A 26274-nucleotide genomic window follows, 5' to 3' on the forward strand; every position below is an offset into this window, starting at 1 on the left:
CCCTATCATATCCCACAAAGGAAGTTACTCAGCTAAAAAGTGAGGAAACCAGGTTGGCCTCACTTCCAAACCCAAATTCAGCTGCACCATGATCCATGGGAGTGAGTCTTCCTTTGTTCCAGATGCAGTAGATGGGCACTGGGGTTGTTGGTCTTCCTGGAGTACCTGTGATGCTACTTATAAGAGATCGAGAACCCGAGAATGCAATAATCCTGCCCCCCAACGAGGAGGGAAACGCTGTGAGGGGGAGAAGCGACAAGAGGAAGACTGCACATTTTCAATCATGGAAAACAAGTAAGGCCGGGTAAGGGAAAAGAATGGGTCATTTTGCCCTAACTCTCAATAACATTGAGGGTTCAAATGGTTATTAGTCTACTGCTAAGTAAACAAATAATTAGAACTTTACCTATGCCAACACAGAATATTAATGAGCCACTGGGTCTACTGCCATGCCTTTTTCTGTGTGTAATGTTTTCTATTTAATACATATATGTATGCAATGTGTACATATGTATACACATAAGCATATACACACATGTAAATGTGTGTACATACATACATATACACGCATATTTATGTTTCCCTTTTAGTGGACAACCATGTATCAATGATGATGAAGAAATGAAAGAGGTCGATCTTCCTGAGATAGAAGCAGATTCCGGGTGTCCTCAGCCAGTTCCTCCAGAAAATGGATTTATCCGGGTCAGCATCCTAAACCTCACTTTTGGTTTGTAGTTTTAAAAACCTCGAAAAGTATAGCTTGTCTTTTAATTAGAGTTACTGTTTTCCTATTCGAATAATCTCCTGTTGACTTTAAAAGTACAAAATAATATTTAGAAACACTTTGCCACTCTTCCATCTTGAATTTCCTAGAGATGTCTTCATAGTCAGTTGTTAGACTAAAGGATAGCAGATTGCTTGGGTTTCTTGGAAAGGTAATAGAACTTCAGTATAATATAGGATTGTATGACTTGTGAGAATTTGCAAGTAAGATCTGGCTATTTCAGAGTCTGAGCAAACTGATACCCTTACCTAAGGAATGTTTAGAGAAACACACTAGACTGGCTATAATCATGGAGGTGTTAATTCTGTATTGTTTTATTAGGTTAGAAACCTGTAGAACTCTTAATCAGTCAAAACCATTTTCACATACCTTTAAGTTTCAACTTTTTTTTACCAAGCCACAATATGTTTCTACGATTTTTTTAAAAGCTGAATACTTTTTGTCAGACAGATCTATGCCCTTAGACATAAATTTTACAGGTGATACACGATATCTAAAAGTGATCACAGAAGTCATGCTCCCTATTTCATTTTATCTTTCTTAAACTTAGTAATATCTTTACATTAATCTTTTCCCAACTGTATCACACTTACGATAAAAGATCAGTAACACTCAATTCTCTAAGGCCAGCAAATAGTTTTATTCATGGAGTGTAGTCTGGGCTAATGTATCTTCCATATTCACTTATCTTCTGCCCATGCATAAGGACCATACCTTAAAGTTTATGGGGAGGAAATATTTCAGAGGAAGGTAATTTTAATTAGTCTTTACTCTAGAAAATAGGTTCTCAAACTCAACAATGCGCCAAAGGACCTGGTAAAACACAGATCATTGGGTCTCACTCCTCGAGTTTCTGATCCAGAAGGTTTTGGGAAGGGCACAGAAATATCCATTGCTAATACATTCCTAGGTAATATGGATGCTGCTGGTTTAGGAGCCACACTTTGGGAACAAATTCTCTTGAACAAGAGCCATCAATCTATGGCCCAAAGGCCAAATTTGACCTGCCACTTAAAAAAAAATAAAGTCTTATTTTTATTGGAACACAGCCACATTCATATGTTTACATATCGTCTATGGCTACTTTCATACAATAATGGCAGAAGTGAGTAATTTCAACAGATGCCATATGGCCTACAGATGACTATCCAGGCCACTTATAGAAAAGCTTGCTGGCCCCTGCCCTAGAACATTATCCTTAAAATCACATACTGGCAGATCCAGATACCAAAATAACTTTTAATCTATTTGTTCTGGCTGCATACAAAGACCATTAAAATTATTGACATTCTCATTTTTAAAACACACGAAGGCTTTCAACAGTGATGCATTATTCTTCTAACTCATTTTGTAAGGTTAGATTATATATTCCCATTTTCATGGATAAATTCATTTCTTATTTTATTTTGCTCTTTACTAAAGTCCTGGTCTGTGTCTGGCAATAGTTTTTACTCAAATGTAATAAAATTTTATGTTTTCCTAATAAGCATCTTCTGGAATTTCTAGTGGCAAAATGCCCCTTGTATAGATTCAAATAGAGGCAGATATGCGTAATTCCAGGCTAGAGCAATGATGTTATTGCACACAAGTATATTTATTTAATGAGTAACAGACAAGTCCAACCTCTGTAAGTGACAGGGACTTTTGGCAAGGTTTTTTGTTTAGTCAGTCTACTAGATGTACTTCCCTAAGTTTGATTATTGCAACATACACTTATATGTTACAGATTCATAAGAAACAAGAAATGCAAACAAAAGTTTAAGGCAATAATTTATTTCAGAAGAAATGCAAGAAAAAATGTGCAGCCTTTGAATAAAACATCCAAATCATTAGTCCATTTCCCTTGGAAACAAAGCCATATCAGTAATAACCAACAGTAGGATGGTAGTTTTGTATCCAGAAAATTAAGAATCTTCTAGGAGACAAGTTTAACCATATGGCCAAGTAACAACATAAGCTGACAATTAAGCTTTCACCGCTTTCAAAGTTCCCAACTTCAATTCTCAGAGAACAACTGCTTAGTCAATTCTTGGTACTCTTGCCCCTCTCAGTAAAGGAAAATTGTATTGCATTACTAGCTCCTTAAGAAGGATAATGTTTTGTATTCTTTCAGCAAAGAATTAAGGCCTGTGTAAAGATTTATGAGACAGAGATCTGGTTGTGGAGTTGCCACTAAAGGATCAGGGGTGGGGCTGATAAACGTGATAAACACTATAAAAATAGAGCTTTGCATGAGTTTCCCTCAGAACTGAAAGGACGTTGTACCTCATGATACTAGGGAAATCAAAGATTTTTGCAAAGGATGTTCTATTTGAGCTGGGTCTTGAGAGAAGGGAAGAGAGAAGGTGTTGAGGATACAAGAAACAGCCAAGTGGAGACATGGAGGCATGAAAAAGAAGTTTATGTTCGAAGAATGGCAGGGTTTTGTTTTGCTAGAGCATAGGTTTTATGGGAGGAAGTGGCAGGAGGTGAGGGTGGTAAAGTAAGTTAAAATAAATATTCCAAACTAAGAAGTGTAAGACCCACTTTACCTTGAAAATTGTAGTGAATCACCCCCACCCCCCAGCAACATGAAGATAGTTGTACAATGCATTAATTGGGAAAATATATAATGACCAATGGGTTACTAGGAATTGAGTAACATTTTTAAATGATCTGCACTCAGTCATAATAGCAACTGCATATGTTTGCTTTATATGTAAGATATATTATTTATTCAGTTTATAGTCACTACATGGTGAGTATATGGTTTTTCTATTCTAGCAATAGTAGGACATCCCATATATAGTTTTTTGGTTTCTTCTATTTTTTTTTTTTTTGTTTTGGGTTTTTGTTTGTTTGTTTGTTTTTTGGTTTTTGTTTTGAGACAGGATTTCACTCTGTTGCTCACACTAAAGTACAATGGAACAATCATGGCTCACCACAGCCTCAACCTTCTGGGCTCAAGCAATCCTCCCACTTCAGCCTCCCAAGTAGCTGGGACCACAGGCCATGCCACCACTTCTCGCTACTTTTTTGTATTTTTGTGGAGACAGAAAATACTGTCTTGCTACTTTTTTGTATTTTTGTATTTTGTGGGTTTTGCCATATTGCCCCAGCTGGTCTCGAACTCCTGGACTCAAGTGATCCATGTGCCTCAGCCTCTCAAAGTGTTGGGATTATAGTCACAAGCCACCATTCCCAGCAGGGGAGCAAGTTTTCAAGTTAAAAAAACAAACAAACAAAACCCTAACCAATTTAGGGAGATGGATTAGAAGAGTGACCAGTTATAAAGTTGCCCTAGTAAGAAAGAATAAATATCATGAAGAAAAACAGTGATGGCAACAGGAAGCAGAGAACTTTAACAGGTTTTTAGAAGTAGAAATTGAGAGGACTTGGTGACTGAGTAGATCCAGAAGTGAAGGATAGAAAGGATCAGTGTGAGACTAAAGAGTTTAGAGAGTGTTATTCATAGCATTAATAATTTCTGGTTTCTGCTTTAATTAAGAATGAAAAGCAACTATACTCGGTTGGAGAAGATGTTGAAATTTCATGCCTTACTGGCTTTGAAACTGTTGGATACCAGTACTTCAGATGCTTACCAGACGGGACCTGGAGACAAGGGGATGTGGAATGCCAACGTGAGAACTGGGCAAACAATTTTGCCTGACTACTTTACAGAATGAATGTGCCCAATATAAAAACAGTAAAATCACATCCTTAGATCAATACATTTTACTAGTTTTTAGTAACTCTGGTGAAAGATTTTGTGAAGCAGAAAATAAATAGAAGGGCTCATTTGCTAAAACTGGATTTCCAGATTATCTCCATATTTCAGTGTTCCTGCTCCTACCTATTACTGTCACACACACAGGACTGTGAAGTATGCACTTCAAAAGAAATCCAGGAAGTCTGCAAGCTGTATCTAACCACAGACATCTGCTTTGCCCAATCTTCAAATTGACGCAAAATGCTGAGTCTCAAGAAGATGATATTTACACTCTTTATGTAACAGAAATGGGAATTTGTGTAAGATGGGATTTTGTGTAAGACGTAGTTTTCGCCAAGACACTACTCCTTGGCTCATGTTCACATTCTTTACTGAGAAAGAGCGAATGAGCTTTAGGCTCTGCACATATCTGTGCTAGAGTAAAGTGAAAAACAAGATTCAAATAAGGCTTGAATGGGAGTCCAAAGACTTATTGTGGGAGACCATGAAGCAGAGTTGAGACCAGTGTCAATTAGAATGCCCATCACTCTGCATCAGTCACAGCGTGGTAACTTGCATTTGGAGAAATCCACTAGGCATAAGAGAAAAGAAAGTGTTTCTTGAAAGAAAAAGGTCCCAATGATTTCATAAAAGTTGGATGTGTCTGGAGCCAGTTCTTTAGCAAGGGAATCTCAGATAATGAAACTAAAGGGAATTTTTCAATGAAGGGTCTGAGGGAAAGCCCAGGATTCTTATCCCCCAGGTTTTCTGATCAAAAGGAGGCACCAAAGCTGAACAGAGGCAGTAAATCTCATCAAAATCACCTCTTTGGTTGCATAAAATTTGCCTAAATTTGTTGTTTATTCTGCTCCACTAAACACATATGAAATGTTGCTCTCTTGCAGGGACGGAGTGCATCAAGCCAGTTGTGCAGGAAGTCCTGACAATTACACCATTTCAGAGATTGTATAGAATTGGTGAATCCATTGAGCTAACTTGCCCCAAAGGCTTTGTTGTTGCTGGGCCATCAAGGTACACATGCCAGGGGAATTCCTGGACACCACCCATTTCAAACTCTCTCACCTGTGAAAAAGGTGAGTAGCAGCTCAGTGTTCTGGGGTCTGATAAGGTGGTGCACCCTGAGATTGGTAGTATAGCCTCTATAGCCATTATATTTCTTAAGCACTGAGAGGCTAAGAAAGATGCAAGTTTAGACTGTGTGGGTCAAACCGGAACTATGCAATAGCTCTGCTAATTCCCTAAGCTCATTGCCATCCTGCGTCCTTTATTCTCTTCTGGGCTTTTATAACGTGTGAAAAAAAGGGAGAAAGTTAACCTTTTGAATAACCTTAAATAGAATTATCAGTAAAGCGATCTCATGGAAATTAGTGAGAACTTCAGGTTTAAGTATTGTGTCTTGGTTTCACTAGACTCCTGATCATCATAATAAATTACAAGGAATGTAAGTGTCAGTGGAATGAATGTATGTGGAAACCATAGACTTCAGAAAGTTAGGATCTTTAAGACACCGTAGGCAGTATCCTCATAAGGGCATATGCATGCATGTGCACACACGTGCCCTTAGATTAGAAATTAAAATTATAATCCAAACTGAGAAATAGGAAATGTTCCACAGCTAGATAAAGGAAGTACATAGCCTATTTCATATACTTTCTCTCCAATAATATTGACAGAAAGACCAATAAGGGGAGTCACAGAAAGAGAAAGACAATCATAAATAAAACCCGACACTGTGAGGTAAAGACACTTTCAGGCAGGGAAACATTACTAATTCTTTCAATGTGAAAAAGTTCTGCTTCATGAAGATGTGAGATGCTACACCGTTACTTTTTTCCTTCCTCCCAGACCTGGACACCTCCCTTAGCCCTTCAGAGGATCCTCTTGCCCTGGGCACTTTACAGACTGTGGAGTATTAGTTGCTCCTGTGCTGGGAGGTGTGGGCAGCTGAGTCCCAGCACTGCTTCAACCTGAGGCTGATTGGAAGAGCAGATTCCTTGCATAAGATCATTGACAATTTCAAACCTGTAGTGATAGAGCAAGGCTGTGTGCCACTTGAAAGCTGAATTGATTCTTTTTGGAAACAATGTATACCTTGCTGCTCCTCCCAGGCCTAATTACAAAGGGCAAAGAGGCACAGGTAAACAATATCACCACAATGTAAACCATAGTAGCTAAAGCCTTACCAGAAGGATAGGTCTCCAAGCTCAGGAGAGTTCCGGGCCAAGTTTCACCAGATAAAATGGTGGTAATAGAAGGAAAGGAAAACAACTGTGAATAAGAAACCTAGGAATTTTTTACATCTTTATTTTTGCTTCTTACGTGAGCCACCTTTCCTTATCAAACCTTCTACTTGATAAGCTAAGAGGAGGAAGAGTGAGCTGAGCCTCCAGTCCTGCCTTGACAATTAACTTGCTCACGAGGTCATTTTGGTTCTGGGGATGCCTGAATAGTCAGATCCAGATCAAGAAAATGTGTTTCATTCAATAGACTGAGGAGTTCGGCTTCAGGTCCAGGTTCTCTAGGTGGACCTCAACATGAGCAAAGAAACCAAGGTTCCCTCTTTCATAAATACACCCCCAGTGTCACTCCCTCTATTTTCATCTTCCTCCCTCACCGACATGCTATTCAGTTCCTCATCTTGGTTCAAGTGTAATTTCCTTATGAATCCTTCCCTAATCTTCCCAGTTGGAGTCTTTATGGTATGTGGTCTCCTGAAACCATGTTCCCTTTCTTCAGAATACATGTCTCAGCCCTTTATTATAAATCCGTTATTATAATTACTTGATTAACATCTGTTTTCTCTTTCTTTTTTCCTCTCCTTTCCTCTCCTCTCCTCCACCTTCTTTCTTCCATCCTTCCTTTCTTTTTTTTTTTCCCACCATAATGTCCTAGTGCCTGGAATGTCATGCAGGGATTAATAGCTACATTTAGGAGCTGCATTTCTCCACTGATTCTTGTAAGAAAATCTGAATTTCAAGCCATTCACATCCATATTGCTAAATCTAATGGACTTTTTTTTTTTTTTCCTTATCTTCTTTGGCCTTTCGGCAACCTTCAGCAATGTTGACCTTCTGCACATATGTTCTTTCCTTGGCTTCATATTCTTGTTTAGCTCCAACATTTCTGGCTGTTGCACTCTATTTTTGGTAGGCTCCTGCCAGTGCTTGGACATTAATCACTGGAGTTTCCCAAGTTTTGGATCTGTCCCCTCGCCTCACACTGCACTCTCCTACTGAAGAATCTCATCCACATGCATAGCTTCAGTGATTCCCCCATAGACCAATAACAGATTTAAATCTTTAGCACAGACTTCACCACTGAGATTTAGACATGAATATCTAAATTCCTATATATCTACGTTGTTTGGATGTCTTAAAGATACCATAAATTCAACATCTACAGTGGGAAACTCTTAGTTCATCACCCTTCCTTCCTAAAACTAAGCATTTTCTAATATTTTCTATTTCAGGTAAGGCACCAATGTATATTCTTTTATGCAAATCAGAAACCGAAGAATCATATAATTGACAGCTCTCATAACTTACATAATAGGTAATATCACTTGTTTTACCTGCTAGCTGTGTCTCAAGTTTATCCACTTTTCTCCATTTCCACCTCTGGAACCTTGGTCCAAATTATCATCCTCTTTCACCTGAACTACCACAATAACCTCATAGATTAGTTCCCTGGAGCCCTATTGACCACCATGCCTCTTCAAATCCATTCTCTGCACAGAAGCCATAATTAATTTCTTTTTTTCAAAATCGAGGGCTGATTTTGTTACACCACTCCCTGCTTAAAACCCATCAGAGACTGTCTACTATTTATAAAATGAAGACAAAACCCTTCAAAGACCCTATTAGCCTCCCACACAGCCTACCAGACACCTACCTCTCTGGCCATATCTTGTCCCATCCTCTTGTTTTTCAGCACTTCAACCACACTGGGTTCTTTCAGTTCCAGGAAACTCACATGCTGCCTCCCTTTTTTTTTTTTTTTTTAGACAGAGTCTTACTCTGTTGCCCAGGCTGGGGTGCAGTGGCACAATCTCGGCTCACTGCAACCTCTGCCTCCCGGGTTCAAGTGACTCTTTTGCTTCAGCCTCCTGAGTAGCTGGGAATACAGGAGCACGCCACCATGCCCCGCTAATTTTGGTATTTTTAGTACAGATGGGGTTTCGCCATATTGACCAGGCTGTTCTCGAACTCCTGACCTTGTGATCTGCCCGCCTCAGCCTCCCAAAGTGCTGGGATTACAAGCGTGAGCCACTATGCCCGACCACTGCCTCCCATTTGAACTTTTCCATACCTTATGTTTCCTCTGTATTGAACAGCCTCACTTTTCTTTCTTCATTTTACCTTTTCTAATCTTTCTAGCTACATCAATTTTTTATTATATGCTTCTCTTTGATAGCACTAAGAAAGGCAACAATTCTATATTTATATTAGTGTGCTCATTTGATTAATGTCTGTCTGCACCCACAAGACTATAAGCTTGGTAAGCACAGGATCTGGGTCAGTTTATGCTCAATCTACTCTCTCCAGAACCTTACAGAGTGATGAGAATATCATGTATACTCAATAAATATTTGAAAAACAAATGAACAAAAATTTCAACAGTTCCATTTTCTTTAGTTACCTGAACATAATCGCAATTTTAGGTTGGAAAATAACACCTCATGTGCACTGGAAAGGACCTTTCAGGTGGAATATTTAATGACAATGTATTTAGAGAAGCCAAAATGAATGATCTAACTCCAAGAGATAAATATGAATCCTTTACCACTGCCTCTTCTCTGAATTCAAGCTTATCACTTAGAATCCATGCTGTGCACTGTTCTTTTCTCCTTTTTTCTTTTGTTTCAGATATTCTAACAAAATTAAAAGGCCATTGTCAGCCGGGACAGAAACAATCAGGATCTGAATGCATTTGTATGTCTCCAGAAGAAGACTGTAGGTAAGAGATACCCTACAGACTGTGTCTGGAAATTGGGAAAACCAGTCTAGTGTAGCCAATTTGATGGAAGAGCTGAGCTTTTTGAAGCACAGACATGAAATAAATGAATTTTCCACATAACTGATATTCCTGTGCTCTGCTGAATTCCTCCCTCCCCATTGGGTAGCAAGTTTCTTAATTATCTCTCAGCCCAGTTCCCTGTATAAAATGAGATTGTTCATTATAACAGTCTCATTTTGGTTTTAAAGACTTAACTTCTGCACATGTAAAAACTTTAAACTCAGTTATATCAACACTTTCCTGTTCCTCTCACTCAAGCCCAGGGCTTGGAGTGGGGTGGGGAAAACAGGAAAAAGAAAACTGGTTGGTGAGTGAACACACTACATTGGCTACGTGCCCCCTGTTTTTTTCTGATCTTCATATAGAAATGCTTGCTTTCCTCTCTTGGGCAGCCATTATTCAGAAGATCTCTGTGTGTTTGACACAGACTCCAACGATTACTTTACTTCACCTGCTTGTAAGTTTTTGGCTGAGAAATGTTTAAATAATCAGCAACTCCATTTTCTACATATTGGTTCCTGCCAAGACGGCCGCCAGTTAGAATGGGGTCTTGAAAGGACAAGACTTTCATCCAACAGCACAAAGAAAGAATCCTGTGGCTATGACACCTGCTATGACTGGGAAAAATGTTCAGGTAAGTTCCAATGGTGACCATACTAAATGCTCTCACTTAACCTTCATCTCAGCTAGTACATCATCTTTCTTAAAAATAACCTATCCTTAATCAAAAATAATTCCTTTTCATTGTAAAAAAATATTCATAAAATGATTTAAACAGAAAGGAAAATTATAATCACCCACAAGTAGAAATAACTACTGTAGTAATGTGGGTGTATATATTGCCAATCTTTTCTCTATGCATATGTAATCAGTACCACCCTTAGGCCCCAGTGGAAAGAGCACCTGTCCCGATCTCGTGTTTCAGGCATCCCTCCGAGTCCCAGCTTTGGAGGGCCTTCACCAGAATTGTCTAAGTTTCCTTCTAGTGTTTGGGACTGTCTGAGGCCAATAGTGCTGTCCAGGTAGGACTGGATTTTGCATTGCCAAAGCATCTTCCTGAAATTTCTTTCAGTCTTCTTTCAGTGCCTTAGTCTAGCCAAGGCTGACAATGCTATTCAAGCAGGACACCCTGAGCCCAGACAGCATCCCACATGAACCCAGGCACTGTTATACTTTTCAGCTCTCTACTGCTTCTTCTCCCCACCATGCGTGGGGTCAGTCAGATGCCCCAAAGAGCTCTGGGGCTCATGCCTGTGGAGTCATCTCTGGCCCAGACTAGACCCTCATTCTCAGAAAACAGCTTGGTGAACAAATTGCTGCTGCTAGCCAACAGGGCATTCTTGCTCAAGATTGCTTGAAATTAGAAAGCCAGTATGATGCTGACACTCTAATTTGGGGGTGACTCTAATAGTTTATAGATAAGCACCCCATAAAAAAATTGGCCTCTGGGTCTCGAACATTTCAGGAGTGGCCCCACATATACTACAAATTTTTAAAATATAAAATCGGAGCATACTCTACATGTTATTCTATATATTGCTGTTTTTTCACTTATTATGTCATGGAACTGTTTCCATGTCAACATATATTATTCGGCCACATAATTCTCTATGTCTGCAAAAGTCTATACGGGTATTCTATGATTTATTTAACCAATCTCTGGTTAGGCATTTAAATTTTTTTCCTGTATTTTGCTATCATAAATAGTGCCATCATACCTAAATCTATCACAAATAAATCTGTGATCTAAGATTACATCCTTCAGATATAGCTTAGAAAGGGACATTTCTAGGTAAATATTATTTTTAAATTTTTTTATTGATACAATATGTTGGCTGCCTATCCAGAAATGTTTTTGCCATATTATATTTCCTAGAACATATAGTAAAGACTGCTTTCCCACACTCTCACCAAACCTTGGAGTTATCACTCCTTTGTATCTCTGCCAATTTAATACTTAAGGAGTAGCATTCTATTTCCATTTTCCCTAAGTTTACTGGCCATAGACATTACAGTTGTGAATTATTTCGAGGCAGGGACTTCACAGCAGTACATTTGCTCCAAGATGAAGTTTGACCCTGAAATAGCCCAGCTAAGCTTTATTTCTTTTTCAAAAGATGGATTGGAGATTACAACAGAACCCAAACAGTTAGAGATATTTCCTTTGTGGAACATTTTCCAAAAAAATTATCTTAAATTGGAGCATAAAGTATGCAAAGGAATCTTTGCTGAAACCACCTTACTTTTGCAAAAAGAAAGACAAAAACCATATTGTTCCTTTTGACTCTATTTTGACTTTGTGGCCCAGTGTTCTTCAGCTCAGTCCTGGAAAGGGGAGAGGTCTTATTACTCAAAACCAGTTCTTTCCCGATCCACTTAAAGTTGATTATCAAGCTTCAGCTCCCTTGACAGGCCACAAGATTGAAACATGACAGAGGGTGGACATAGCTGGCATCTGATGGTGACAACTCAGGATGCCAGTATCTGGGGTTTTCAACCTTCATGCCATGTCTAAACAAGGCAATTCCGTATAAGTTACAGAAAACTAGGGCCTGATATGCACGTTGGTTAATTCTAATCACTATTAAATAACTTTTTAGACAAAAACTCTACTATTCATTTTTTTGATGCTTGATCAACACCATTACTCAACTGACATCTCTTGCAAACAATAATTTGTGATAGAAAAGAGCTGAAAGTATTATACAACATCATTTTTATTTTAAATATCAACTTTTTATCTGAGAAATGTAGTGTAAGAACATTATTGTCAAAAATACATAGAGAAAATAAAATTTGGTCATCAGGGAAGGTAAGAACTGTTCCCTGACTGTACTGTAATAGATAGGTCAGGCATTTGGGGCTGTATTTAGTGTTACCTTCCATTCTTCCTTATTTATCATAGAGAAGCAGTCTTCAGAGAACTCTTCTATTGGAAATAATTTATTTTTTTTGCTATCTTCCCTTTTTTTGCTATCTTCCCACAAATTTTTTTTCAAATCTGCCTGAGTGAAAAATAACAGTTTACAATTTTATCAAAATACCTGTCTTTACTATTACCGCTTTGCTGTACACATATCTAAGTCCTCACATACTTGAGGCATCTAACTTTGTTTTTAAAAAAAAGTACTAAAAACTGTGAAATTAACAGAATGCTTTGGGTAGTCAAACTAATACATGAACACTTCTTAATAGAAGATATATTTAGGCAATTTAAAATATTTTTTGGTTCTGCACACAATCAGGAAACTCAAAGCATTTTTTCCTCTAAAGATATGATCTTTCTCTGCTAGCTTTCTTTAATTGGTGAGCAAAAGTAAATGTCACAGAGGGTTCTGTTTGGATTAGCACTATAGAAAAGTATCAATATACAAATGATAGCATTTATGAAGACAGAGAAAGCTAAAAATGTGCTTTATACCCAGGCCACTCATGGGAAGTTGGAATATTAGTAATTTTCAGTTCAATTGAATGTCACTTTGATTAAACTGTGTTCTTGATTACATTGTGCTCTTAGCTACTCTTTTCCTTCTCTATCTAAAATGGAATTTTAAAAAACTTTAAAATAGAACTTTAAAGTAATATGAAGGTCACCTTTCAAAAGTTACAACATGAATGAAATCCCCCAGAAGCCTATTTTACAGATATTAAGTATTTTATCTGAATTTCAGAAATATCTACCACCAACCGACAGGAACGGGAAATTTTTTCAGCCAACATCCATTTAGCAGCCATGATGATGGTTTTAAGATGAGGCACCCTTTTTACCCCTCAAATTTTTGGAGGAGTAACATTAGACAATAATTACATGAATCACTTTAGTGCAAGTCAGGATGTGATAAGAGCATTAAGAGAGAGAAATATCTTCTGGTCTGGAAGGGTTTCTTAAGCATAGAAGCGTGAGAACTGAGTGTTGAAGGATGAATTAGTAGAGGTGGTGGGAAGGGTCTTTTGGTGCTGGTAGTTCTGAAAATAATTAAGCAAAGAACATTTAAGCTATATCCATACTAAAAGGGTAGTGACCGTGGCCCTTCCAAAAACCTAAGGAACTGATGTCCTAACCAGAGGTGGAATAGTCCCCTGTCTTTCACCAAACTCCATCCCTTCCAACAATGGACAAGAACATTCTTTCCAACAATGAACAAGAATCTTCTCTAGCTGGTTGATGGAGAGCATAGTACGGAAATGCATGCTTTTCCATAAAATGTTTCCTACCAAGGGCAAGATGTCCAGGCATGTGGTGCATATGAGTATCTCCCTACTTCTTTTCCCTATTTTTCCCCATCAGTTGAGACACATGGGAAAGAATCGATGTCTGCCTAAAATAAGCTATTCATTCATGACCTCATTGCTAATACTCACGCTGACTCAGGTATTTTGGCAACATGAATTATTCCAGATCCATTAAATAAATTTCTCTTTTGTACACTTATACCTGCATGCACAATTCAGAATTTCAAGTCGGTTGATCCAGAAGAATTAATTGAGTGCCTTGTTAAGAGTTGATAGGACAGATGAGCCACACTGCTCTCCAAAAAAGCACTTATCATTGTCTTGGGGAAAAGACATATGAAAAGCTAACTAATAAGAATGTATACAAAAATGTCAGTTTTTGTAAAATGACAAGTTTACACCACTAAAATTTAGCTAAATAAAAGATCTGCTTTAGTTCAACCATCGTGGAAAGCAGTGTGGCGATTCCTCAAAGAACTTAAAACAGAATTCCTTGAAGGACTTAAAACATAATTACCATTTGACCCAGCGTTCCCATTACTGGGTATATACCCAAAGGGGCATAAATCATTCTATCATAGAGATACATACACAGGTATTTTATTGTAGCACCATTTACATTAGCAAAGGCATAGACTCAACCTAAATACCCATCAACAATAAACTGCATAAAGAAAATGTGGTACAAATATATCATGGAATGCTATGCAGCCATAAAAAACAATGAGATCATGTCTTTTGCAGCAACATGGATGGAGCTGGAAGCCATTATCCTAAGCAAACTAATACAAGAACAGAAAACCAAATACCACATGTTCTTACTTGTAAGCAGGAGCTAAACAATGAGAACATACGGACACAAAGAAATAACAGACACCAGGGCCGACTTAAGGGTGGATAGTGGGAGTAGGGAGAGGATTAAAAAACTACCCATCATGCACTATGCTTATTACCTGGGTGATGAAATAATCTGTACACCAAACCCTTATGGCATTCAATTTACCTATATAACAAACTTAACACATGTATCCCTGAAACTAAAATAAAAGTTAAGAAAAAGAAAAAAGAGAAAATCTGGTCAGACATTGTGGTCCACGCCTGTAATCCCAGCACTTTGGGACACCAAGGCAGGAGGATCAGTTGAGCTCAGGAGTTTGAGACTAGCCTGGGCAACATAATGAGACCCTATCTCTACAAAGAGTAATAGATTAGCTGAGCATGGTTGGGTGCACCTGTAGTCCCAGCTACTTGGGTGGCTGAGGTGGGAGGATCTCTTGAACCTAGGAGTTCGAGGGTGCAGTGAGCCATGATTGTGCCATTGCACCCCAGCCTGGGAGACACAGTAAGACCCTGTCTCAAAAAAAAAGAAAAGAAAAGATCAAAAGATCAGAATATGGTTATGTTGCTATGAAATGCTTCATTGAGGAGGCAAGACTTGTAGAAACTGGACGTGTGGGGAGAAGTAGGAAAGAGCACATCAGTCTGGCAAGAGAGGCAGATGACATAGGAGAAAGAACAAAAACTGGAGCACCTTTGGGGTCCTGTTGGGGAAACAGACAGTTAAACTACTTGAAATGGAGAAAGTAAAAAAGACGATGTTGAAAATGGAAGTTGAGGCCAAACAGTGGAAGACTTTGACCTTTGACTAAAACATACATGTAGAATATATGAGCCTATAAACCTTTGTTCAAAATTAATTTAATATACTCAACTTTGGTAACTTTATCCCTAAATGATTGTTTTAAACTTATTTCATGAACATAAGACTTAAATGAATTATGAAGTGCTTTGGTGATTCCAAAAGCAGGCCTCATAGGAGAATCACTCAATTTAACTGCCTACTAAAAATACAGATCCCCAGACATAACCTAATAATATTCTAGAAAGAAAGAAACAAGTGTGATATAGAGTTATGTTAAAGAGCTCAGGCCTGTGAGTCATGTATTATTTAAATCCTGCTTCTACCATTTACTAATTGTGTGGCAATGTGCAAAGGGCTTACATTCTTTGAGCTCAGTTTCCTCTTCTGTAGAATTAGTATGATAGCCTATTCATATGTTTGCTGTAAGGGTTCAAAAAAATAAAGCATGTAAAGTGCTTGGCATATTGTGTGGCTTCACAGTACATGCTCTACAAATGATAACGATAAATGTACTTAGGCAATGCCAATGTTAAAAATAAAAATAAAATAAAACAGAAAGGACAAGCTGAAGACATTGGAGAAATGGATTGATAGGACTAGTGCCTGATTGAATGTAGGCAGTGAGTAAAAGGGAGGTGCCAGAGATAGTGCAAATCCTCATTGGATGTGGACAGTGAGACGGGGGAAGCGCCAGAAATAGGCCAACTCTTTAAGCTTACTGGCTTACTAGTGCCCTCTAGTCTCTTATATACAGATCTCTCTATTCAATCACAGTTGGGTCTTTGGGGTCATTGCCTTTGGTGGGTTGTTTTGTTGTTTTTGTTTTGTTTTGTTTTTGATTTTTATTTTTTGGCTTTCTCATTCATTAGAGAAAGCTTTAGACCAAACTTAATTTAACACCATCAAGGAGCTCGCCACCCTGGGGATGATTTAGGTAAAACCAAACCCTAATGTACTGTGGTAAGTCACACTGTCTCTCTCTCTCTCATTACAGCCTCCACTTCCAAATGTGTCTGCCTATTGCCCCCACAGTGCTTCAAGGGTGGAAACCAACTCTACTGTGTCAAAATGGGATCATCAACAAGTGAGAAAACATTGAACATCTGTGAAGTGGGAACTATAAGATGTGCAAACAGGAAGATGGAAATACTGCATCCTGGAAAGTGTTTGGCCTAGCACAATTACTGCTAGGCCCAGCACAATGAACAGATTTACCATCCAGAAGAACCAACTCCTACAAATGAGAATTCTTGCACAAACAGCAGACTGGCATGCTCAAAGTTACTGACAAAAATTATTTTCTGTTAGTTTGAGATCATTATTCTCCCCTGACTCTCCTGTTTGGGCATGTCTTATTCAGTTCCAGCTCATGACGCCCTGTAGCATACCCCTAGGTACCAACTTCCACAGCAGTCTGGTAAATTCTCCTGTTCACATTGTACAAAAATAATGTGACTTCTGAGGCCCTTATGTAGCCTGTGACATTAAACATTCTCACAATTAGAAATAAGAATAAAACCCATAATTTTCTTCAATGAGTTAATAAACAGAAATCTCCAGAACCTCTGAAACACATTCTTGAAGCCCAGCTTTCGTATCTTCATTCAACAAATAATTTCTGAGTGTGTATACAGGATGTCAAGTACTGACCAAAGTCCTGAGAACTCGGCAGATAATAAAACAGACAAAAGCCTTTACCTTCATGAAGCATACATTCATTCAGGGGTAGACACACAAAAAATGAAATAAACAGGTAAAATATGTAGCATGTTTGATGGTGATAATTGTTTTGGAGAAAATACAACACGGAAGGGTGAGTCCCATCCTTAATTATCATCTTATGCAAGGAAATATTCCATAACAATAAACATCGCTGTAAGGATGATTGAGCTCCAGTGGAAATTATCTTGTTTAAAGTTGTTAAGAACAAACTTCTGGAGTTCTACTCTCTCAGAAAGTAGAAAAGAGATTCCCTTTGCCTCAACTAAAGTGCACCATAAAGTTTTAGGCTGAAGTGTGTGATGGATAGAAAATTGTCAGAGAATTTTGAAGGAATAATTTTTTAAGGTAAGTCATATCTTTTCATTAGGCCATACAAAGCAGAAACCGGTTTATTAGCGAGGCTAGGGTGTCAATTTTAATTGGAGAAGAGAGGCATCTTTGGAGCAGCAGTTCTCAAATATTAGGGTGCATTAGAATCACCTAGAGGGTGTGTGTGTTCAGATAGATGCCTGGAACCACCCCAGTTTCTAACTCAGTAGTTCTGGGGTGGGGCCTGAGAATGTGTGTTTCTAACAGCATTCCAGGTGGTACTGCTTATGATCATCAGGACATCACATTTTGAGCATACCGAATTTAGAGATGGAGTCATCACACAGCTAACTCTGATTAAGTAATTGATCTCAAAACCATAGCCAACCTCCAAGCAGGTGAGTGGAAGCAGATTCCCTTCCAGCAAAACTCACTGGGATCCCCACCTCTTGGAAGGAGTCTATGAGCCACAGCTACCTGCCAACCCCATCCCCAGACCTTATACATGCAGCTCCTCCTCCATCTCATTGATCATAGGATGTCTGCAAAATCTAACGTATATCATAATATTAAAGGAGAAGAATGGGGAATGAAAACACCTATAAACAAAAAAACATTTTCCTGGTGTAACAGAGGTTGACCATGACCTTTTCTTTTCCCAGGAGTCAGTAACCCATCTATTTCCCAGTCATACCACCCCACTCTCTTCTCACTCTAAGTGGTAAAGGCCACTCCTGTAAGCATCATAAGCCTTCAGCACACCCGAGACATCAGCTGAGAGCAAAGAGGTATTAAATACTCCCACATCCTAAGGAGAGTCACTAACAATTAAATCAATAAACTTTCCCTAGGAATGAATTGCCTCTGCTTGACCCAACTCTCATGCCAGCTCTACAACCTTCCAGGCTATAAAATGGGACTAGACGAGTAGGGAAAGGAGTCGTGGGAATCTGCAGCCACAGGAATGCGGCATTCACAGTGGAAGTCCCGTTCTTCTCCTAAGTCCATTCTCTCCCTTTGATGAGGAGGAGGAGGATGCTGAAAATGTCCACTGAAGCCAGGCAACCAAAGTCCCAAGACAATTAGTTGTAGGGTGTGATGAAACCACGTTTGCTAAAATTGTAACAGTGAGAAAATTATGTCTGTGAGAGAGATCTGATCTAACCAACCCCCATCTTGCCTTTAGCCTTCAAACTACTCTTAATTAGTCCTGGGCTTGGGCCAAGCTAACTTTGGGAGACATTTAATTTATAGTTTAAATGATAATAGCCCCTCCCCCAAACTCAGTGGCCTTTGTAAAGCTAATGAGAGACCACCACACTAGGAGGATGACAGGAACCTGGATTCTGCTAAGGTGTAGACATACATGATTAGCCACACATTATTCCAGATGCACAAGATGTACAACTTCTGCCAATTACTCCTGCAAATAACATCACTATTGTAGAACCTAAGATTGGTCTTTTGAGATGTCTTTTCCGGTTTTTTGCATCTGATGACAAATGGTTCCACCTGGATCCACCAACTGCTCCTGTGGCCCCATCCAAAAGTGACTCAGTGAACAAGGGGACCATTTCCCACACTCCTGTAATTGTACTCCCAACAAATCAGCAGCAAGTACCCATTGCCTAGCCATCCTCCCTCTTCCCCCAAACTATCTTTGAAAAATCCTGGCCTTTGAAGTTTTAGAGAGACTGATTTGAGTAATAATAAAACTCAGGTCTTTCATTCAGCTGGCTCTGTGTGAATTAAGCTCCTTCTCTATTGCAATCCCCTGTCTTGATAAATCAGCTCTCTCTGGGCAGTGGGCAAAATGAACTGATTGGGCAGTTATAGTGGGGTTACCTACAATATGGGTATATGGTGCTGCCCTAGCTTGCTAGAGGCTGTGGAATCTTATAGCTGCCACTTAGCACCTGGAAGGTGCTAATCCACACTGGGGTGGTTCTCCCTTACGTGAGCTAAGACCACTTCCTGCATAGCAAGTGCTGAAGGCAGGATGCTTACAAGAGTGGCTTGCCCCTCTCTCATAGTTGCAGTCTGACTAGGGAGAAGATGGATACAGCCCTTTTCTCCATCTGCATCCCATGGCACAGGGAAGTAATGAAAACTTGGTGGCTCCTGTGGAGCACAGAGAAGAGGAAAGGCCAGCACTGGCACTGGAGGGAAGAAGGAGATGAAATGAAAATCAGATATGAGATTGGAGACTTAAACTGGACCAACTTTCAAAAAACAGAAAGTGACCAGAAATCTGTCTGATCTGTGCCAGAGCTAAGGAGAATGGAATCTGGCAGACCCTAGTGAAAGCTAGAGCTGCCATAACAAAGTCATACAAACAGAAACATTTTGTCTCACAATTCTAGTGGCTAGAAATCTGAAACCAAGATGTTGGCAGGGGCATGTTTCCTCTGAAACCTGTAGAAGATAATCCTTCCTTGTCTCTTCCAGCTTCTGGTGTTTGCCAGCAATTTTTGGCATTCCTTGGCTTATGGATGCATCACTGCAGTTTCTGCCTTCATCAACACGTGGCTGTCTTTGTCTTCCTTCTGTCAATATCTGCCCAAATTTCCATTGTCTTATAAAGATGCTAATCTTGTTAAACTAGGCCTACGCTAAATGAGGCAGAAGAGTAGGGTCTGGAGGTAAGGAACATAAGGCCAATTCATGATTTACGCTGACTTCCTAGAACTAAACCAAATGGAAACGCTTCAGCTAAGACAGGAAATAGCCTCTCCATTTACCTAGTGTATACACGGAGTAAATGACTTTGTAACTTTACTTCATCCTTTTTATTTCCATAGGGCATACACCAAGTAACCAATGGAAACCTCTAGAGGGTACTTAAACCCCAGAAAATTCTGTAATGGGGCTCTTGATTAGTTGGTCTTTTTACCACTTCAGCTACCTTTGTTTCAAAGAAATTTTTGGGTGCACTAATCCATTAAAGTTTGCATTAGGCTGATTTGCATACCATTTGCCAGCTGAATTTTTACACTCTGATGTTAATATTAAGATAGCCATTTAGTACAATAAGTGTTAAGAGCTTGTGACAAAATTGTCAACATTAAGTGAAGAACAAAACTGACACACATTAAATATCTGGTATTTGGACCTCCAATCTCCAATTCTGTACTAGAAGATTAAATAAATTCCAGATCAAGGTAAAAGCTTTATCTCTTTGGCTATTAGAGATGAATACTAAGTCTTCGTGTTTGCAGCTTAAGTAACTGGAAATCAATTCAGCTCTTTTTTAAATATGGATTTGAATTGTTGATGATTCTGCAATATATTGACAAAATAAGTGAGACCCCAGCTTAAGAACTTTATGAATAGGCATGTTATGTATTTCTGATGTCCTGGAAGCAAAGACACAAAAACAATTCTAAGACTATGATTTTAAAATTCCAGTCCTCTCTTTATCTGCCAGTCAAGCTTAATCAAAGATTTCCTCTTTTGAGCAGTCTTCAATAAAGCTCACTAAATTTTAGAATATGTTACCGTTTTTTCTCTTTCTACCAAAGCCTTCAACTCCTACAACCTACACTTTATAGTTTTAAAGATTGAGCTCCTCTGTTATTTCCAAAAGACCACCCATAAGCTATCCCTAAACCACATTCCTTCCTAAAATCCAATTCTGAGTAACAGGAATCTGACAGATCATGATGTTTCTGATTGGTGTTGGGTACAAAACTACCCTGAAGCTTGATTAATTGGATTCTAAATGGCTGGCTCTCTCCAAGGTCACCTTCATTCTTTTGGACATCATGTGTGGAATCAATGAGGCATTGAGCTTCTAACCAAACAAATAGCCTGCAAAATTATAGTTGTATCCAGTCCACTTTATGAACATAAGACAGGCCACTGCTACCCTATTTGTCTTCTTGACAAGTTCTAGCTGCACAGTTTCAGTTCCAAATGTCAAATATCAGTTAACAAAGGTGTGTGTCACCAATCAAGGGACTCCAAGGAACAGATGGCACACTGAAAGTCATGCTCACAAAGATTTATATAGAAAGATGCTCATCACAACATTATTTATAATAGCAAAAAATGACAGACCCTAACTGTCCAATAATAAATCATGGCCCCTCAATACAAAGAAAAGTATGAGGTCACTGACAAGCATCTTTTTAAAATGATATTAAGGGACATAATAAAAAGTGAAAGACCCGGTATTTTATTCTCTTTGAAGCAATTGTGAATGGGAGTTCACTCATGATTTGGCTCTCTGTTTCTCTGTTATTGGTGTATAAGAATACTTGTAATTTTTGCACATTGATCTTGTATCCTGAGACTTTGCTGAAGTTGCTTATCAGCTTACGGAGATTTTGGGCTGAGACAATGGGGTTTTCTAGATATACGATCATGTCATCTGCAAACAGGGACAATTGGACTTCCTCTTTTCCTAATTGAATAAGCTTTATTTCCTTCTCCTGCCTGATTGCCCTGGCCAGAACTTCCAACACTATGTTGAATAGGAGTGGTGAGAGAGGGCATCCCTGTCTTGTGCCAGTTTTCAAAGGGAATGCTTCCATTTTTTGTCCATTCAGTACGATATTGGCTGTGGGTTTGTCATAGATAGCTCTTCTTATTTTGAGATATATCCCATCAATATCTAATTTATTGAGAGTTTTTAGCATGAAGGTTGTTGAATTTTGTCAAAGGCCTTTTCTGCATCTATTGAGATAATCATGTGGTTTTTGTCTTTGGTTCTGTTTATATGCTGGATTACATTTATTGATTGGAATCCAACTTACAAGGGACGTGAAGGACCTCTTCAAGGAGAACTACAAACCACTGCTCAATGAAATAAAAGAGGATACAAACAAATGGAAGAACATTCCATGCTCATGGGTAGGAAGAATCAATATCGTGAAAATGGCCATACTGCCCAAGGTAATTTATAGATTCAATGCCATCCCCATCAAGCTACCAATGACTTTCTTCACAGAACTGGAAAAAACTACTTTAAAGTTCATATGGAACCAAAATGAGCCCGCATTGCCAAGTCAATCCTAAGCCAAAAGAACAAAGCTGGAGGCATCATGCTACCTGACTTCAAACTATACTACAAGGCTACAGTAACCAAAACAGCATGGTACTGGTACCAAAACAGAGATATAGATCAATGGAACAGAACACAGCCCTCAGAAATAACGCCACATATCTACAACTATCTGATCTTTGACAAACCTGACAAAAACAAGCAATGGGGAAAGGATTCCCTATTTAATAAATGGTGCTGGGAAAACTGGCTAGCCATATTTAGAAAGCTGAAACTGGATCACTTCCTTACACCTTATATAAAAATTAATTCGGGACGGATTAAAGACTTAAATGTTAGACCTAAAACCACAAAAACCCTAGAAGAAAACCTAGGCATTACCATTCAGGACATAGGCATGAGCAAGGACTTCATGTCTAAAACACCAAAAGCAATGGCAACAAAAGCAAAAATTGACAAACGAGATCTAATTAAACTGAAGAGCTTCTGCACAGCAAAAGAAACTTCCATCAGAGTGAACAGGCAACCTACAAAATGGGAGAAAATTTTTGCAATCTACTCATCTGATAAAGGGCTAATATCCAGAATCTACAAAGAACTCAAACAAATTTACAAGAAAAAAACAAACAACCCCATCAACAAGTGGGCGAAGGACATGAACAGACACTTCTCAAAAGAAGACATTTATGCAGCCATAAAACACATGAAAAAATGCTCACCATCACTGGCCATCAGAGAAATGCAAATCAAAACCACAGTGAGATACCATCTCACACCAGTTAGAATGGCAATCATTAAAAAGTCAGGAAACAACAGGTGCTGGAGAGGATGTGGAGAAATAGGAACACTTTTATACTGTTGGTGGGATTGTAAACTAGTTCAACCATTGTGGAAGTCAGTGTGGCGATTCCTCAAGGATCTAGAACTAGAAATACCATTTGACTCAGCCATCCCATTACTGGGTATATACCCAAAGGTCTATAAATCATGCTGCTATAAAGACACATGAACACGTATGTTTATTGCGGCACTATTCACAATAGCAAAGACTTGGAACCAACCCAAATGCCCAACAATGATAGACTGGATTAAGAAAATGTGGCACATATACACCATGGAATACTATGCAGCCATAACAAATGATGAGTTCAAGTCCTTTGTAGCGACATGGATGAAATTGGAAATCATCATTCTCAGTAAACTATCGCAAGAACAAAAAACCAAACACCCCATATTCTCACTCATAGGTGGGAATTGAACAATGAGAACACATGGACACAGGAAGGGGAACATCACACTCTGGGGACTGTTGTGGGGTGGGGGGAGGGGGGAGGGATAGCATTAGGAGATATACCTAATGCTAAATGACGAGTTAATGGGTGCAGCACACCAGCATGGCACATGTATACATATGTAACTAACCTGCACATTGTGCATATGTACCCTAAAACTTAAGGATAATAATTAAAAAAAATATACTGAAAGACCAGACTACAAAACTGTACATTATTACAGCTAAGAAAATTGTGTGTGTATATAAATGGCTTTAAAAACAATGATTGGGAAAACAGTATCTACTCTTGGAATTTGGAGTGACTTTTATTTATATATCTTCTGTATTTCAAGATTTTCTTCAACTGGCATGCAATTTTTTATAGTTGTGTATGAAAAGTCATTTTAAAACTTTTTCTCTTCTACATAGGTGAGAAAGGTAGATAGTTAATTCTGCTTGTATGGACACATTGATGGCTTATATAGTAGAGATTTCCCTGGTCTGAACTTGACCACATGAGGAGGTTTGGCAGCTTTCAGCGAAACTTGTGAACCTCATATACATCATTCATTCATTCACAAACACTCACTGACTACCTGCTAAGTCCCAGGAGTTAGGGCTATAATCATGCAGAGGTTTTGGAGGCACTTAGAGTATGATGAAAAGATTATAAAGGTATACTTAAAACAGTATTACATAAAGTAGAAAGCAACGAGTTACTGTTAAAATAATTGTAGGTACAGATAATGTCTTAAAGGAATAAATTTTAAAAACTAGACAGTTAATAAAATCAAGCCTTAATCTTCAAAATTTGATAGCAGTTGGAGACACTTAGTAGCTGTTTAAATGTGGACAAGTCTCTCCAAGACTCAGTTTCCTCTCATGAAAGATGGGGATAACACCAGTTAACTCACTCTATTTCTTCTGAGGATTGAGTGGAGTAAAAAAAATTATATATATAAAATATCTGTATATATCACAATTACCACTGGAGAGCCTAGAATGAGAAGTGCATTTACTACTTGGGTGTTGTTTATTGTTGTTATTATTATTATTATTAACAACAACAATGGAGACTAGTGGCTGCAGTTCACACTTTATTTTGTATTACATGACACATTTCCTCTACTGCTAATCTTGCTATTGAAACCTGATTTATTAAGGACCCTATGGTGGATTGCTCAGGGGAGAGAAATAGCTGGAATATTCAGAATCCATATCAAACGAAGCAGATAAAATGTGGTTGTTCACTGTAATCATGTATCAACAACGGAAGTAAAAGTTTTGAGTTCTTTATTTAGAGTATTCATCGTGTATGCCAGATAAATGGACATGGACCAATGTTTACAAATGAAAACAAAATGGGGAAAAAAATAAAAATCAATGATGTCAAAGCAATGTGGACAGCAGATTCATGAATAGAAAATGAGGAAGAAATTAGATGGAGTAATTGGAAATATACTCCAAGGATTACTTGTTTGCTATCACCCTCTCCCCGTCCCATAGGCAAGGACATCACCTATTTAGAAGAGTCTCCATTTTACTAAAACATGACCCTTAACATGAGGGTAAGGTAACATCACAGTTCAAAGTCATGAGACTAGAAGCTGTTGTCCTTCATGAAGGTGTATTTCTAATAATGCCAGCTTCTAGAGAAGTACCCTAACTGAATAATTTTCATTTTGTTTATCACAACTGAAAACTAATTGTTGGGCCATGTCTACCCTTCTGTTGAAATGTAGTGACGTACACTGGTACATCTCTGCAATAGTCAAAAATTCTGCTCACCAATATTGGTGGCTCTCCATCTCCCAGGAACCAGGTTGGATCACACTTCTGGCTCTTGTGGGTAGGAGTGCTACATAATTGGTACAGATTGATGAAGTGTGAGCAGATATATGTGTGGAGCTTCTTGGTCAAGCATTTAATTGCTGGCATGAAGATTCCCCCAGTTTCCCTTTCTCTATGGCACATTTGAGAGAGTGACTTCATCAGCCTGAGTTCCTGAGTCACTAATAGGAACAGAGCCCATTATACGCCATTGAATTTCTATGGGTATGTGGCTTGAGCCAAAAACAAACCTTTCTTGTTTTATGCCACTGATATTTGGGGATTTTTTTTTTATATCATTACTTAGCCTACCTGTCTGATATTAACTATAATGTAACAAATGACATGATGCCATTAAAAGCTGATCTCTTTCACTTCCCCAAATTGCATTACAGAACAATTTCACATTTCTCCAGGCATTACCAAGTTAATAAGTAAGAATTGTCATTGCTTTGAACATGGCCTATAATCACTATATACTTGGGTGGAAAAATTCATAAACAAATTAAAATTAGAAGAGGAAAATGATAAGGTTTAGTTTTAAAATACATTGTGAATTGTACCTATTATTTTCTAGGGAAATTGAATAGGAAACATTAAAGTTGCAAAGACAAAATAAATCCTTCTATATAGAGTTTACTTGCTAGGACTAAAAAGAAACATAAATGCAAAAAAAAGGTGAACACTTTCCTAAGAAACATTTTATTATATTTGAATAACTTTGTAGTATCTTGGTAATGTTTATTATGTT

At 38.4% G+C, this 26274-nt stretch overlaps 1 protein-coding gene across 5 annotated transcripts in view; it reads left to right on the plus strand.

Moving 5' to 3' along the window:
- C6 (complement C6) overlaps positions 1-17147 on the plus strand; it is a 71126-nt gene extending 53979 nt beyond the window's left edge. For 3 of the 5 annotated variants that reach the window (XM_004058904.5, XM_019013590.4, XM_031003417.3), the window contains exons 12-18: positions 123-294; positions 591-702; positions 4272-4404; positions 5378-5566; positions 9359-9449; positions 9902-10143; positions 16379-17147. In XM_004058904.5, coding sequence (XP_004058952.4) covers positions 123-294; positions 591-702; positions 4272-4404; positions 5378-5566; positions 9359-9449; positions 9902-10143; positions 16379-16560 — 1121 coding nt within the window. In that variant the 3' untranslated portion in view covers positions 16561-17147. Of the gene's footprint in view, positions 1-122; positions 295-590; positions 703-4271; positions 4405-5377; positions 5567-7962; positions 9450-9901; positions 10144-16378 lie in introns of those variants that run through there. The other 2 variants (XR_010131773.1, XM_063700777.1) reach the window with 2 other exon arrangements.
- The last annotated feature ends 9127 nt before the right edge of the window (positions 17148-26274 follow it).

Source organism: Gorilla gorilla, chromosome 19, assembly GCF_029281585.2.
Source record: "Gorilla gorilla gorilla isolate KB3781 chromosome 19, NHGRI_mGorGor1-v2.1_pri, whole genome shotgun sequence".
Classification (NCBI taxonomy): Eukaryota; Metazoa; Chordata; class Mammalia; order Primates; family Hominidae; genus Gorilla; species Gorilla gorilla.